Consider the following 16,128-nt stretch of genomic DNA (forward strand, 5'->3'; position numbering starts at 1 on the left):
CAAAGGGTTTTTGTTCAATAAATTTTTTATTGCCTTTCATTTATTCTATTTACAAACAACATGGAATTTCTTGGCCTCATGATACAAAGCAGTACTATAAACTGTAGTCTAACAATGTAGGCATCATTGTGGAAACCAGGAAAACGCTCAGCCTGCTACTACAGCTAGCATTTTCCCATTCAAAATACTATTTTACACATATAGGACACTTATAAAATGCACTTGCATGTAAACACTGTAGAAGTCCTGCCATTTTAAAGTCTATACTTAAAAAGCTCTAAGTACATGAAAAAATAGAGAAAATATCTAATTGATACTAATAAGGCATTTAAAACTACAAACAGCTCTCTTTATTCATTTTCAAAGCTAATACTCTGCAAATACAATAAAATCTGACATTTCATATACATTCCTGCTTTATATTTTTATATTTTAAAAGAAGCCACCTGTAAATACTATTTTCTTTTGCAAAAAAAAGGAAAAACAAAAAAACAAAACAAACAAACAAAAAAAACCCAAAACCACAAAGAAATTACAGTAAAACATAAAAAAGTTCTCAAGTGGAAAGTTATCATTCCCAATGTTCTTGAGCTATTCCTTCTTTAATCATTCTCTCGCATTCTCCTTCACCAAACTTGGTCCACTTAACAGTAGTATAATTTTTTTTTTTTTTTAAGACTCGTTCAACAGCTTAATTAGAGCTAATAAATTCTGAGGTTGATAAAAGTTTCTGTACTGTTGCCATTTTGACTAAGGCAGAGGAGATGAAAATGAGAAAGGTATTCAGTGCAAAGTCAGATTTGTGCCATTACATAAAAGGAGTCCAGTAGGTGTAATATTCACAGATACCGTTGATTTAACAATCTTTCTTGTGGGTTCATTTACTTTCACATAATAAAAGTGGCCTATCATTTAGGATAGAGTTCATAACACTACGAAAAAATACTACTGTAACATAAATGAGACCAAACGCTCCCTGATTTTTTTTCAGAAATATAAGTGGGATTTGTTTAAATTATAACAGCTGTTTCAAAAAGAAGAAAAAATAAAAATAAATATTTTATGTGGCACAATCTTACCACTTTACAGGTATACTAGAAACAGACTCTTAAAGCATTTTGATATTCATTACAATTTTGATTAAAAGGTATTAAAATTTATATATAAATTATGTGAAAATTGGTTTGGATAAAACATTTGAAAAAATTCTCAGCATTAATATTTCTTGTGGAGTTTAAAATCAAAGCAAGCTACCTTTAAAAAATACCAGGACACCTGTGATACATCCTCTGCCAAGTCTCTGGCCTTCTACAGTACACACAGGTTTGTCAACTGTGCAACACCATTTACAGTTTATTACAATTAAATCAGTCAGTCTCTCTGTTATATGAATCAAAATCAATTTTGTATTATTTATAAACTGGGGGTTTACTCTGAGTTAAAATGAGCTATATTTTCCAACCCTTCACCAATTCTACATGCTTAGTTGTAAAACATTTACACATTTGGGGATTCTTGCTTTAAATGCAGTGCTTATATCTGGAAAAACAACCCAAATCCCAACAAAAACCAAAATTATGCAAAGAATAAAAACTACTTAAAAAGTGAATCCAGTAGTACTACAAAATCATCTGAGAGTCAATTTAGAATTAAAAAAAAACCCCAAAAAACCACCAACTTTAGACCCGATGAATGCAAAGATAGTTTTAGTGACACTTAACGGCATAAAAAAATATTTCCACGTAGAAAAAAAAAAGTATTTCGGTTTGCTGACATTGCTTTTTGTGGCCATAGCTATAGAAAGACCCTGGTGACAGAACAACCAAATAGATAAATATAGCAAATACTGATAATATTTTAATTCTTCAATAGAATTTTAGTACATTAAAAAAAAAGTTATTGCTGGATAAAGTTGCCACCAAAACCTTTTGTGTGAGACTTTTAGATATGTGCAGTAATAACCTAGGATTTAAAATTCTAAATACAATTAAGTTCAGTTGTAAAATTAACTGGGATTATTTAGATAAGACTTTAAAATAATGATTTCCTGAAATATCAGCATAGTTTTCCTAAGAGAGAGGTATGCATGATTTATTCCACATTTATTTATCTACTTAAGACAGTGGGTTTCCAATACTGCTAGAGATGAATGCTGGTTTATCAGAAAATGGCTGTTATTTTAAAAGAAGGTGAAGTTATGCCAATAATTATTTAAAATTACTTTTAAATGACCCAGATGAAACATCTAGGCCTTTCCAAATATATTATAATAAATATAATATATCTATGTTGAGAAAATCTTATAATGATAAACTACAAAATGGTATTTTCTCCATGAAAACACCCTTGTTCCCACTTTATCTGTGTATTTACTAGTTATCACAGGCAAATATCTAATTACACAACAGGTAGCCATATTTGTCACCTGAAACTATCACTGCAGATCGTAAAGGACCATTAGCAAAAAATTGGTTTTTGGAGCATCAGATCAAATTTTCAAAGGCAACCAAATCCTTATCACCAATGTCTTTTGACTGAGATAGAAAAAAAAATATTTCAACTTATTTAATCTTTTACTTTTTTTTTTTTTTTTTTTGGTAAACATGGGCTATGACCTTTAACTGATTATAGCCTGTTGCCTCACTGAAATGTTCTCAAGAAATGAGAACAAGCCAATGGGTTGCAAATAGTGGGCAGTGATATATAATCAATCTTACAGAAAACTAGTGTCTTGTATCAGCTTTATGCTTTCTGTAAAACCTAAGATCATATCAAAGACAAAAATGTTACATAAATATACCAAATATCCAGGAGAGCCCCTTTTACTATATTGGCCAGAATCTGTATTCTCTCTTGTAGTTAATTATGGAAGGTTGTGAGAAGTGTGGTCAATGTTAGGAGATGTCAAATCTGTCATTGCAATTTGGCTTTTGAATATTACAATATCATGGAAGCCTGCACAACATTGATTTGGATGAGAGAAGAATAATACTTGGCACATAATGCTTTGCATCCTCAAAGCCCTGTACAAAACAAGAACCCCCACAACATCCCTGTGAGGTAGGGAAGTATTATTCTCATCCTTATTTGACCAATGGGAAACCATACACAGAGAGATTAAATGACTTGTTGAAAACCACAGTGAGTCAGCAGCAGGGATGGGGTAAGAATTCATCCCCCACACTGCTTCCTAGACAATGTCAATAAACCGAAAATATCAGTTTTCTGAATAAGCTTAAACATTTCATTCAGGGGTCCAAAGGCATGACACTTGAGGAACAGGAGAAAAATGAAGATTTACTTTCCATTCAAGGATTAAAGAGAGATGCCCAAATATTGGATGTCATCTCATCAACAGGTCTTCAAAAGTTGTTTCTCCTTCAGGTTACAGATTTTAGCAGCAAAAGGCAAATACCAAGAAATAGATTTTGAAAAAAAAACCCGAAACCAAACAAAAACCAAACCAACCATAACACCCTCCCTTCCCTTACCCACTCTAATTAAAACTCAAACAACTTTTGAAGTTATCTTCACAGCCCTTACCTTTCTGAATTCAGTTAGGTATCTGAGAACATGCATCCTCCTCATAATATACAGTACAGTGGCTCAAAAGTTTATTGGAAAAAAAGGAATCTAAATCTTCAGATTTCTCCAAACACAGACAGGAGGCATTTATTCCTTTACTTCTTTCTCATTAAGCAACCATCCATTCATTTTATTTTGCAACACCAATCTGATATTTCCATGCCAATTAAAAGAATGAACCGGGGGGGAAGGGAAAAGAGGAACACGACCAAATTACTTATTGCAGCACTGATTTCATAGCGTTTCCTGATGCAGATGTTTCATTTTTAAAACTGAATCAGTTATAGAATTTCTGTTAAATATATCCAAGTATATATATTTAATTGAGCTGGGAAAGCCAAGTTTAGAATTTATTTTTTTTAAACTGCAAGCATTCCCAAAGGTTTAAAATATTAACTGTCCAGCTTTTTGAGAAAAATCATGAATGGGTCAAGACCGGGTGTTTGGTTAACCAGCTGTGGTGTTGCAAATCTCATGTACACTCAAAGCACTTCTTACAAACAAGAACTGCAGAACTAAACTAACCTCGGTCTGCGGTCACAATCCTTTGGTAAGGATGGACACGCATATCGTGCCTTCGAACTTTAGTAGCCACCGCACCTAGTTAAATTGCAATTACCAAGACAAAGTTAGAAAACATTCACAGAAAACATTAACAGCAGGTTTATCAAAATGGATTTAAATGATCATTAACTACAAAAGTTCATTTTAAGAAAAGCAACAAGTTAAGGCACAGTAGTTTCAAATCTTAATCTTAAAAATAAGTTTATCTGTGCAGATTAATATTGCATTTATTTTAAACATCCTGGCCTTAACCTGTTTAATCCATTCATTTACAATCCCAAAATTACAGTATTTCATGAAATCTATTAGACCCAAGCACATTTAAGCTTTACTAGTCACATATTCACTGAAGTGCCTTTCTTGCAGCAGGACTATTTTAAATAATGCCATCTTTAATACTGACAATTACTTGCTAACCTTAAGATCACTTCCAGTTCTACCACAAAAAAAACGTTTTAAAGCAATTCGTCAAGCCTACAGATTGTGATTTTAAATTTTAAGTCAATAAGTATGAACTGCAATGAATTAGGTGATTAGTAAAGCAAACACTAAATAGAACACTTAGCAGTCAGTATACTACTATACACTCATAAATTACAGCTACTCTGTAATAATAGGACCTAATCCAAATTAATAGCACTATTTTATTTTAAATCTATGTGCAAAAAAGTGCAAGTAAGTCACTGACTGCTAGGCCAAGCTTTTTTCAAGGCTGCTGAAAACTAAGCATTTGTTAAAATTCAGATCTGATGAAGGATCAGTTAAGACCGTTCTTGAATTCTTAGCCTTTCGTTGGGAAAGCCATACCTGAAGATAAAAGGAAGGGAATTGGAAGTTAGTTACCAACTAAAATTTGATCTCAACACCAACATCCCCCAAAATAGACAGGGATGCATTTCCCTGCCATTTTAACCAGAATTATTTTAAAACATCTTAGAAGTCCACCACAAAAATGGACAAAATACTATTAATGAGAATGAGCATATAACAAAATAAAACTCAACAAAATCCATATTTAATGCAATTAACTCTATACAATTGCTCAGATAATAGAGCAGATGTATCAAGAGTTATCGATTCTAGGCTGCTAAAGTGCAAGTGTGGGGTTTTTTTCCCTGCTCCGTTTTCCTTCTTTAAACAACATTTTTTTGATGAGGTCTGTTTTGGGCAATACACCTCACACAGTTAAGCCCTAGAGTATGCCATGGTTTCAGATGACATTTTAGAAGTAATTTTAATTTTTCCCTCAGATCTCTTTATAGAAAATCCTGTGAGATATCCAGGTTCCCTGCATTGTAATAAACTTTACTCTGGAAAGCTTATTTTTTACTTGCTATTAACTAAATTCAGAAAAGGAACTTGGCACTAGCCACTAACAGCTACTTTGATGAACTCTCTGTGACTTTACCCCAGGATGTACGACAACTGGACTCACAGACTGGGGTTAAAGGAGCTAGGAAGAATATTTACATTTTTGTGGGAAATTAATAAATGATAATGTTATCTAATCTGTTTGCAGAATTTTGGCAATGGGTTAACTGACAACAACCATAAGCTGACAGACGTACTGCATACTTTTGTCCTGCTAGAATTTTTGTTATTGATTCACTAATCCCACAAGACAGAAGTCTGAAATACATTTTCTTTTTTACTGCACATAATGTGGAAACATGCACACATACAGATAACTCACCAAGTATTTGTCATGTGAAACACTGATTTTTTGCAATACTTTCAACAAAATATTGACTTTGAACCTTATTGTCCAGCGTTCATTAGAGATGTTCAGAATTCGTGTAAATCAATAACTGCCACTGAACAAACTAAGATCAAAGTCCTATAAAATCAACATTATGCAGCACCAAGGTCATATGCAATTCAGAACAAATTGAAGAGAAAAGATTATTTAGATTCTGGAGAGGGTAGGGAAGGAAGAAACTATTGGAACTGCTTGTTCCATATTGGCCAGTTAACTGAATTGTCACGGCTGCTTTATCATTCTTGCCTTCACACGCCAAGTCAGTGGTCTGAAATATTAGGAATGATGGATATTTCAATGCAACATATATAAAAGAAGCCATCAGTAAAGTTGCTAATTTTATCATTCTTTGGTGAGAACTTGGTTTGCTTCATATTCATTCACTAAGATAGTTTTCTGCTCACAATATAATTTAGCTCTGACACTGAGATTTTTATCAGTTCCGTACTAAATAAACAAAAACTCCAATTCAACAAAGACTTTTCCACTCCCTCTAGTTTTGCTACTAAGATGATACAGCAAAATAAGAAGCCCTCTCTTCTAAAAATTGCTGAATAGTAATTTATGTTAAATAGAATACAAACTGATCTGTTATTCATGGGAGCCCAGATGACATGTAATAGACCTCAACTTGTATTTAGCTTTTTTTCCCCTTGCCTATGTATCTACCATCCAATATCATACAAATATGAAGAATTTATTTTTGGTAAATTTATTAATATAAACTAAGCACACATATTCAAAAATGCTGAATATATTTAACAGGTTTAAGAGCTGCACCATTTGAGCAGCTCTCCTAGGTGGTATTGATATACCTGAAGTAAGTTTGCTGCTTCCAATTTTTTTCTTTGAGCTCCATGAACCTCTACCTTGCAAATACAACAGAAGCACGAGCAACACATTCTCCAGTCATTCACATACAAAGGTCTTACCTAATACACCACTAGGTTCAATAGGGTACTCAAGGATTGATGTAGCTGGTGCCAGCGTGTAGGGGTATTCGTATGGTGTGTAAATTAAACCGGCCTCGGGTCCGGGTGGAACTATTGCAGCGGTGGGATGAGGAGTTCCGTTTGGCATGACAGCGGTTTGTATTTGTCTGATCAAAGGCATTATGGTAGGGCCAGCTGGCGTAGGAGTACGCAGGGCAGCTGGTGGGAGAACAGGCGCAGGCCCAGTAATAATCCTTGGAGCCTGGGCTGTTGCTGCAAGAGAAAAGGCAAGGGCTGCTACAGTAAGCAAAGAAATTCAGAGGAAAGTATGGAGATAGCAGTACAAAACGTGGAAAGAATGGGAAAAAAGGGAAAAAGTAGGAAAGAAGAAAAATAAAAGGAAATCATTAGTACATGCGCTGATCACACAGTGCCAAAGCACACCATTCAAATGCAAACAGCTTTCCATTTTCCAGTGTGATTAAGTATGAACATGCAAAATAAAAAAGCCATTGTAAAACAGTGAGGTAGATTTCTCAAACAGGTTACACAGCATGAAAGCTCCATTTAGACCACATTTCTTCATTTATGCTATCCAGACTTCATGAGACTGAGATGCATGCAGGAAATACAAGGAAAATACTATCACAATCAAATACATAGTACAAAATTTAGTGCATCTATAGAGTCCACAGACACTCAGTTATGCAGAGCTGCTGTATGAATCGAGTTTTTATATGTCTTAAAATTGTATTTAAACATGTACACAATTCCCATTTCCAGGATCAGTGAAGTTGAAGATGACCTTGGAACATGAACTGGTCCTGTCCTACCCTAACAGGAATAGAATAGGCTCGAATTTTATTTCCATATAAAATTTCACCAAATAACATACTTCCTTTTTTAGAAGTTCACCATCACCTTGCTTAAGTTAAAGAAAATAGGTGGTTTTTCTGTTTTGGTTTGGTTTTTTGTTTGTTTGTGGTGGTTTTGTTTGTTTTCTGAAGTGGTGCTAGCACATTTAATTAAGTGTTATTTGAAGCCTGTTGGCAAACCAGATGAACAACAACTTAAGCACTACCACATCTGCTAGTAACAGTCAATCTTAAAGGGCTGTAATTTATGTATTTCTATGCACTATTGTTGATCTATATTGATTTAATTTACCTGCAGGTGGCCTGAAAAGAGAAATGTGGCAAAGTTTTTCAGATTTGAAACTGGTGCATATTTAAAATTATTTTTATGTTTTAAACAAAAATGCTCAGATAATTTAAAACTGGTGCTCAAATAAACAGCTGCTACATCTTCAACTTTTCAGTAAAATCAAAATACAAAGAGTGAAACTGTCTTATTAAATAATGAGTATTAGTGAGGCAATCTCTAGTCAAAAAATAAAAAAATTATATCTTCCCACTTACACTGATACAACACACCAATGCAAACAGAACAGACAAAGAAATTGCTCAAATTAATAAAAAAATTTTCAGTGCAAAAGTTTGCATCTATTTAAGCTACTCTGAAAGATCTTTTACTCATAAATGTGCAATAACTTAGAGACTAACATATATTTAAAACTGACCTAGCTTTAAATATCATAATGTCCATTAGGACTGAAGGATTTACCATTACCATTGTAGTCGTAAAAGCCTTATGCCCCTTTTCAGATCAGAATAATTGCACTGGTGTAAGCACTCTCAAATTGACCTAACTGCATTCCAACCTTTAAACATAATCAACACTGAAATGGGGACTGTGTGGAGAAACAAATTTGCAAATATCAGTAGGTCCTTAGTGAAAAGACTGATTTAACTGTGCTTACATTTGACATCTGTATCACAGCTACAGCAAAAATGTACTTTTGAACAGCGTCAGCAACTATATTTTCAGGAGGAGAAATCAGATTTTCAACTGAAGAAAATAATTTGTATCACACATAAGAGGTATATGCTTTCATTAGTAGGTGCGTGTAATTAATTTTCAAGTGTAAACTTGTGCATACATGCGTTCGCAAAAGCATTTTCACACAAATGTAATGGAAGTAATCGTAAAAACAGCTCATTACATCACTGATCCGTGTGAACTCAGCTGTGAAATCAGTTGATGAATTGTTGGTAAAACATAACATTGGGGGTACACATGCAAGCAAGATGAAAGGAAGGAATACAATACAGAAAAATGTATTCACAGTATCCTGAATATCTGTAACATTTTAAAATTAAATCTTTAAAAATAAAAATGCAAAGGAGTCTACTGTCCTTTATATGCTTTAAGGAAAAAATGACTGTAAAATAGAAAAATATGGCTTAAGGGTTGAGGTTTTTATACTATATATATTTGTATGCATTTCAGCCCATACACAGTGTTAAAAAAATGGGGACAAGAAACAAGCTAAAAAACCCCGCAAATGGACAACTTATCCCCTAAAAATCATTTGCAACAGCTACCTACAGTTTTGTTGGGTTCTTACTGCCTACCATTCTCCAACATGAGTTTCTACTGTACATTTTCCAAAGGTAGCTTTAATATTCAAAACCTGCAAACACTTCTATGGCATTGACCCTTGAGCTCATGACATGCTTACGTGATTTGATGTTGGCATCTCTGTAGGTGCCATTCAGAATTGCAAGCTCCATCAGCTGCATCTTTTTAAGGCTGTCTTCTCCTTCTGCCTGCATATGAAAAAATGGGAAGGAAGTCATTATTATGAATTCACTAGTGCACAAGATCTAAGTGACCTAGAATAAAACTGTTTAAGTTCTAAACAAGCAAAATACCTGCTTATCATTATCACAAAAGCAGCAAACTTTGTCAACTTTTCCATAAAATTAAGTGGAAGTTGCTAGTTGACTATCATTAAGACTTGCTGATGAATATCTTGAAAGAGTTTTGGAAAAGGTTTATAACATAAATTATAAAAATTAAGGATTAAATATAAGTTGCATTTGGTAGCAATCATTTAAGGATGCTTTTTCCTCAAACACATTTTCATGTACTCCTAAAAGTATCTTTAAATAAACTGTATTATTGGGCCAGAGGAAGAATAGCCACCACAAATTTTAAGTACAGCGATTTATTGCAACTTGCTCCATTAGAGGTGATAGTGACTACTGTGGGGGTGGGGCAAACAAAAAAATAAACAACAATCTTTGAGTAGCTTCCAGACAGGATATTAACAACTGTCCTGAAGCTGAGCTCCTAATTCAGGGACATGTAGATGCATTCCGATGAGGATATAACTACTATTTACACAACATACATTACTCTTGGTTTTGCTTCAATAAAGACTACTTCCCTGAAGTTACCTACTCTATTGATATTGTGCAGGTTGATAAAATTAAGCAGTGTTCATTACAACAAGGCTCACTTTTTCAGTTAATAATGGAAAAATTTCTAACAGCAACACTTCATTTTTAAGACCAGAGATTGTCTGATGTGTCTTTCCAAAAATACTACAATTTGCTTAGTCTACACTCTATTGAGCAGAAAGCATCATTATGATATAGGAAACACAAGAGGGATGGTCAATGTCTACTTTAATGTTAGGTTACCACCTTGCCTCCTGTATGGAATGCCACTGCTGAAATTCTTGAGTCAGATGCATAGAAGGGCAGCTTTCCTGAGAACTGCAATGCATTCTTCCTTTGCTAAACTGGATTTCTTACCTTTTTACTTAACTAATCACACAATATTTTCCAGGTATTTGGAACAGTATTTTCCAAGTTAATGAGCTTGTTATACATACTTGACTCAAAAACTACAGATTAGTAATTTACTGAAGTCTGAGACAAAAATAGTTTTCAAGTTTTATCTAAGCAAATCCAGTACTTATTGTGAGGTATGCTCAAGGGCCATGACCCCTTGCAAAGGGAACTTTTAGCAGCTGATTTTTATCAACAACTCAAAATCAACTTGGCAAGATGAGTCAACACTGAATTCCTTTCAAATGTCAGAAACTGAAAGTCTCAACTGTAATACTGAGGCCTTGTATAAACAACAATATAATCACACAGTAAACATTCAGAATATACCAGAAGTTAGACATTTTCTTTGTATGTTAAATACTGTATGGCAGGGCAAGCTGGCACTAATACTAAAAAAGGAAATATACATTCAATTACCATTTTAACTAGAAATTAACTGTACAGTTAAGTACTGTATCATCCAGAAATGTCAGACACCATAGTCCCATAGACCTTTTGGAATACAAAATGTGCCGATTCTAGAAATCTTAATACAACACAAAACCGATTTATAATTTACATGCAAAATAATTTTATCTTCTTTTTTAAATAAACTATTTTTCCATTGCATCTTTGCTGGTAAATTACCTAGGCAATCATGACACAATAAAACCAATTCCAAATCTATTTCCCTATTCAGAGCTCAAAAATTCTCATCATTCTGGATATACCTTATGAAGTTATTTTAGCAATAAAGATTTTTTTAACACATTGATTAATCTTTTTCCCTCCCCTGTAAGTTGCACATTCTTATTTGCTTTTTGTTTGTATTCATGTATTTCTTTATTAGAAAGTGTGTAACAAGAACACCTCACAATGTCAGCTGCATCTCCCATATAGTTCCATTAATGTTACTAAAATTGCACACTTCCTCCAAATAAGACCTTCAGGAGATTGATCTATGCCATTAAGACTTTCAGTAAATGCTGAATATTACACTCCACTTGCTAGTATAATTTTAGTAACCCTAATCCCAGATTTTGCACCACAGTGAATATTTCTCAATAGAAATATTTATAGAATAATAATTTTAAGACAGAAAATATTTTTACCCTTTTGATATGGTGTGAAGAAGGAGGTATAAGTCCAAGTAATCATTATTACTTTAACATTTTCCTATAGGTCACTACTGCTTTCTATTAGAAAAGATGTTGCAATTACTGGAGTTTATGAAGTAAGTTAATGGAAATAACTGTGGACTTAAAGCAGACCAATTCCTTAACTTTATTTTTGAGATTTGTTTCTCTAGACTATGCTCAGCAGTTGATAAACTTTTTTTTACACAAATCCCAACATACAGCTTAAAATTTTCCCTTAAAAATGTATCATTAAAAAAATCAGAGATGCATGATGTGGACTTGCATTACCCGACATTAGCACTGACTCCTGACTTCCGTGCTTTGATTTTTAAAGCATTTACTAGATACCAAAAAAACCCCACCCAGCCCCAACAAAAAGCCCACCCCACCACTTTAAAAAACACGTGTAACACTGACCACAAGGTCATGGTCCCGGCTCCTCCCAGAAGATGGCACTGTTTGTTGTACAATGCCATCTCTGCAGGACATGGGTTCACAGCACTGCAGCTACCACCCACCTTACACTGCTGCCCAACATCCTGCTGCCCTCACACCCTGCCCTTGGAACAGTCACTTGCTACCTCCCCTCATGCTGAAGTCACTGGGACACAGTCTCCTGTCCTTCACTCTCTGGTACCAAGCTCTCCACTTGCACATCCTTCACCAATGGCCAACCCCTCCAATTTCAAAGAGCTGCGGCAGAGCAAGGGGCTCATGTTTTTCTCTGCCCTATCCTCTCACTTCTTTGCTGACAGATGATCAAATGAGGCACATGAGATCTATCTTAGCTCCAGGCATTCCTGCAGGCACTGTTTGTTAAAGCAAAGAGAGGTTGCATCAGGGATACAAAGGCAATCTCTAAAGGGACGGTGCATTACCTGTACAATAGCTGCAACAAAGCTCAGTCATTTGTACCAAAAGGAAGCTACTTTGAGCAAACATCAATAAGGTCACTTAAAACTAGATTTGCATTACTAAGTTGAAGCTCAAGTGATTGACTCAAACCTCTCATCCTCTTTAAATCTCCAGTGCTTTCCTTGTATTTATCATGTACAATATAACATGCAGATTAAAAAAAAAGCCTTAAATGGTATATTGAAATGTAATTCTTTAAATGTAAGCAACTACTTGCAAATGCTCACTGAATACAAATTCAGAAGAGATGGAAGCAGTAAATCCTAACAAAGCCAACTGTGCACAGACACCACTGGGTGCTGTTCTGTGACACACAGCCTGTAACTCCTCACAGTAGCTCAGCCTGGGCTAGCAATAAATAGACCTAAAGGAGACCAAATGCCAGTGAGGACTATCATTTTAAGTAACTTGCTTTCTATCTTTGTCAGTGTAGGATTAGAGTTGCAAGGCTCAAAACACAAGTGCCATGTTTTGCACTTTGTGAAGTCTCTAAGAAGCACTTCCTAAAAAAACATGCTTTCGAACTAAATAAGACAGTGCTGACCATACAAATGCCCAGTTAAAACTGCAATTGTCTTCCCTACTTTGGACAATACCAAGAGTTTCACAAAAAAGAATGCAATATATTATATAACTGCTATTAGTAAGAGCTTTTTTCATGTCCTGAAATGGGGAACTTAGATAAAACACTCCAATGAATTATTTTCATTACCAATGTACAAGCTATATTTCAACCTCAGATATCCCAAGACCTCCAGAAAATCCTCTATTTTTAGGTACTGAAATGCCTGATTCTCATGTACATACAGTACTCTGAGGAGTATAATACACTTTATCTTATTCATATATAAAACATACATACACTAGACACATTTGTTATCCAGGTGGAAGATAGACAGGCATGCAGACTCTAAAGGTAAATGCCTTCATTGTGCAATGTCAGTGAAGGACTTCAGCAGATGACAACAGTTTTTAGAGGTGAAAGGTGGACTGTTAGATTATGTCAATTCTGAGAAGCCTGTAACAAATTACAGCAGAGAAGGAAAGAAAGGTAGTATTTAAAAGAAGGATCGAGTAGCAGTGTTTAGGATAGAGCAGAGATCCATAAACTAGACCTATAGAGACAGCCAGTGGCCACACTGCCCCATACTGCTACCAGGCCCAAAAGGAGTGTCACTGCAGCTCAGGTAATTCAGAAACCAAAGAATCCACTCACTTGTGTCATAGCTGCGATACCTTATTCTGACAGAGCTTCTTGAGCCTTACAGTCTCACGCACGTAAGTCTCAAAATGCACTCTGATTTTCATTATTACTAGGGCTGGAAGGAAGGCTTTCAACACATCTCTGCAAACATACGTGCCTTCCCCCATATAATGCTCCATTTTCTTTTGAAGTAACTGCTTAGGAAAACATAACAGATACACTCTCCCCCCCCCCCATTCATAACAAATAGGTCCTCATATTTAGGTGATGTCAGTGACTTTCACTGACAGTCTAGCTTCCAGATGTCACGCATTTCAGATGGCGTTTTTGCAATCCTGCCATATCCCTGTACTTCAGCTGAATTATCTGAATTAACTGAAGCAAGCCCAGCCCTAGGAAAGGCAGCAGACAATTTTACTATTTGGGACAAAATGCAGCAAAGTCTGGCTTTGGGGACCAGTTCTTTATAAGCTGTTCCAGGGCTGTCCTTTCAGGCTCAGAGCAGGAGCAGCAAGTGGGAAGACAAAGTGGTGGCAAAGCAAAACGATGGCCAGATCAGCCTGAAACACAAGGGACAAAAACTAGTCCCCATCTTCCCCTGCCCACTGCAGCAGGCCTGTCCCACCAGGCTCATGGAAAGAATGAGCAGGGGCCTCAGAACCATGACAGCACCAGAGAGCTCTTCCCTTCCAAGCACCTCAGGAGCCTCTCCTGCAGAACCGCCTCCCTGCCTGCCCCACACTACTGCTGGTTCAACAGCAGCTCCCACCAACAGTTTTCCTGACACCCTTGGAGAGAACTCTTCGAGCTACCAAACATTTTGTCCAAGTCCATGCACTTCTACACATTTGCTTCAAGTAGAGAGAATTCTTTTAAGAACACACTATATTTTTCAGAATGCAGGCAATAAATAATTTTATGTGCGCTCCAACAAGAAGGGCAGAGGACTTAGCAGTTATGGAAGAACACTATGCTAATGAACAAGAATAAATACTTAAAACTCTTCCTCAAATAGAAAAGTAATTTAAAACTGCCACATAAAATAAACATAACTTTTCTACCACTTGGAAATACACCCATTAAATATGAAGATTAATTATTCTTTAGACTGGATAGTATATCTGCACAGTATAAGCCACGTACTGTTTACTAATTTAGTAGGAATTTTGGTAAAATGCAATAGCATCACTGAAGTATTTTACTGTCATTGATCTTATCCTACTTATCCAGGAGGCAGTGCTACTCCTCAGGGGTCTGTCACCCTGCCTTCCCGCAGCCTGCAGCTGCTCTACAGCCCAACAGCTGCAGCTTGGAGGCTTGCACTGTGATACAGGCTGGATTCTCAGGCTCTAGAATGCTTTTATCTCCCTGACAAAGAAAAATCTCCCACTGCAATTCACTTGTAGATCAGTAAGTATTCCTAACATACCATGATCCAGTCAAACAGTCTTTACACATGAATGTCTCCATTCAGGGACAAAACCTTCCATTCATAATTTATAAACAAAAAAACCTTACAAACATTATACTAAAAATTCCTAGACATACATGATTAAACAAAAAAACAGATCTCAGGCGTCAATATATTGTAAAATATACTAGAAAGGCTAAAACACGTTGGAATTTTTGAAGCTGAAGTATATGTGCTTAAAATCCATGTTTAGATTTTTTTTTTTTTTGTATCTAAGTTGTTGAAAGTGATGTATCTATAGCAACAATATCCGAGACAAGCTTACAGGTAACTAGATGTGAAAGACAAAGAAAAGAGCTTTTTTGTAAGACTCTGAATGGGAGTACCTCAACTATTAATCAATTACCTAGTGCAAGAGATTAGATTTTATTTTGTAAAGGCTTTTGGTTCTGGTAAATTACTCTGTTACTCAGTATTAAAGAAAACATCTCATCCTCCCTTTCCCTCAAAAAAAATCTAGCAGAGACCTTCAAGTTTCCCATGCCCAGAATGTAAATATTGATAGCTAGAAGTTGCTAGTAAACATATGCAGCAGACTTTCTCATTCTTCATTATACACTTCTGACGGTGATGGAGCAGAAATCCTACACCATAGCTTTGTTTGTTTTGAGGGGAATTGGTCAAAGAGGTCTTTTCTGTCACAGTTTGGCAGCTATTCTTGTATTAGAGGAAACTTTCCCAAATGCTTTAACAACAAAGACTTCCAGGCCAGCCATATTTCTCAGAGTCCTGTATGTCAACAATCCTATGGCACTGAACAGGTGGTAAAACTATAGCTCAGTTATTTCTCTCTTTCCTTTTCAACACTGACACACACTGCTATGGCTATGAGGACAGGCAGAGATAAATTAGCATCATTATTTCTTCTGGGCAACACAG

The 16,128-nt window shown here is 35.5% G+C and overlaps 1 protein-coding gene across 20 annotated transcripts in view; it reads right to left on the reverse strand.

Annotated features, from left to right (window-relative positions):
• The window catches only part of QKI (QKI, KH domain containing RNA binding), a 154,256-nt gene that overhangs the window by 12,168 nt on the left and 125,960 nt on the right, over positions 1-16,128 (reverse strand). For 5 of the 20 annotated variants that reach the window (XM_085576836.1, XM_021544151.3, XM_021544153.4 and 2 more), the window contains 3 exons: positions 9,422-9,509; positions 6,841-7,137; positions 4,111-4,185 (listed from right to left, as the gene is read on the reverse strand). In XM_085576836.1, the coding sequence (XP_085432962.1) occupies positions 4,111-4,185; positions 6,841-7,137; positions 9,422-9,509 (460 nt within the window). Of the gene's footprint in view, positions 1-7; positions 4,957-6,840; positions 7,138-9,421; positions 9,510-16,128 lie in introns of those variants that run through there. The other 15 variants (XM_085576839.1, XM_021544149.3, XM_085576837.1 and 12 more) reach the window with 6 other exon arrangements.

The sequence above is a fragment of the Lonchura striata genome, chromosome 3 (genome assembly GCF_050655825.1).
Source record: "Lonchura striata isolate lonStrDom1 chromosome 3, ASM5065582v1, whole genome shotgun sequence".
Lineage (NCBI taxonomy): Eukaryota > Metazoa > Chordata > Aves > Passeriformes > Estrildidae > Lonchura > Lonchura striata.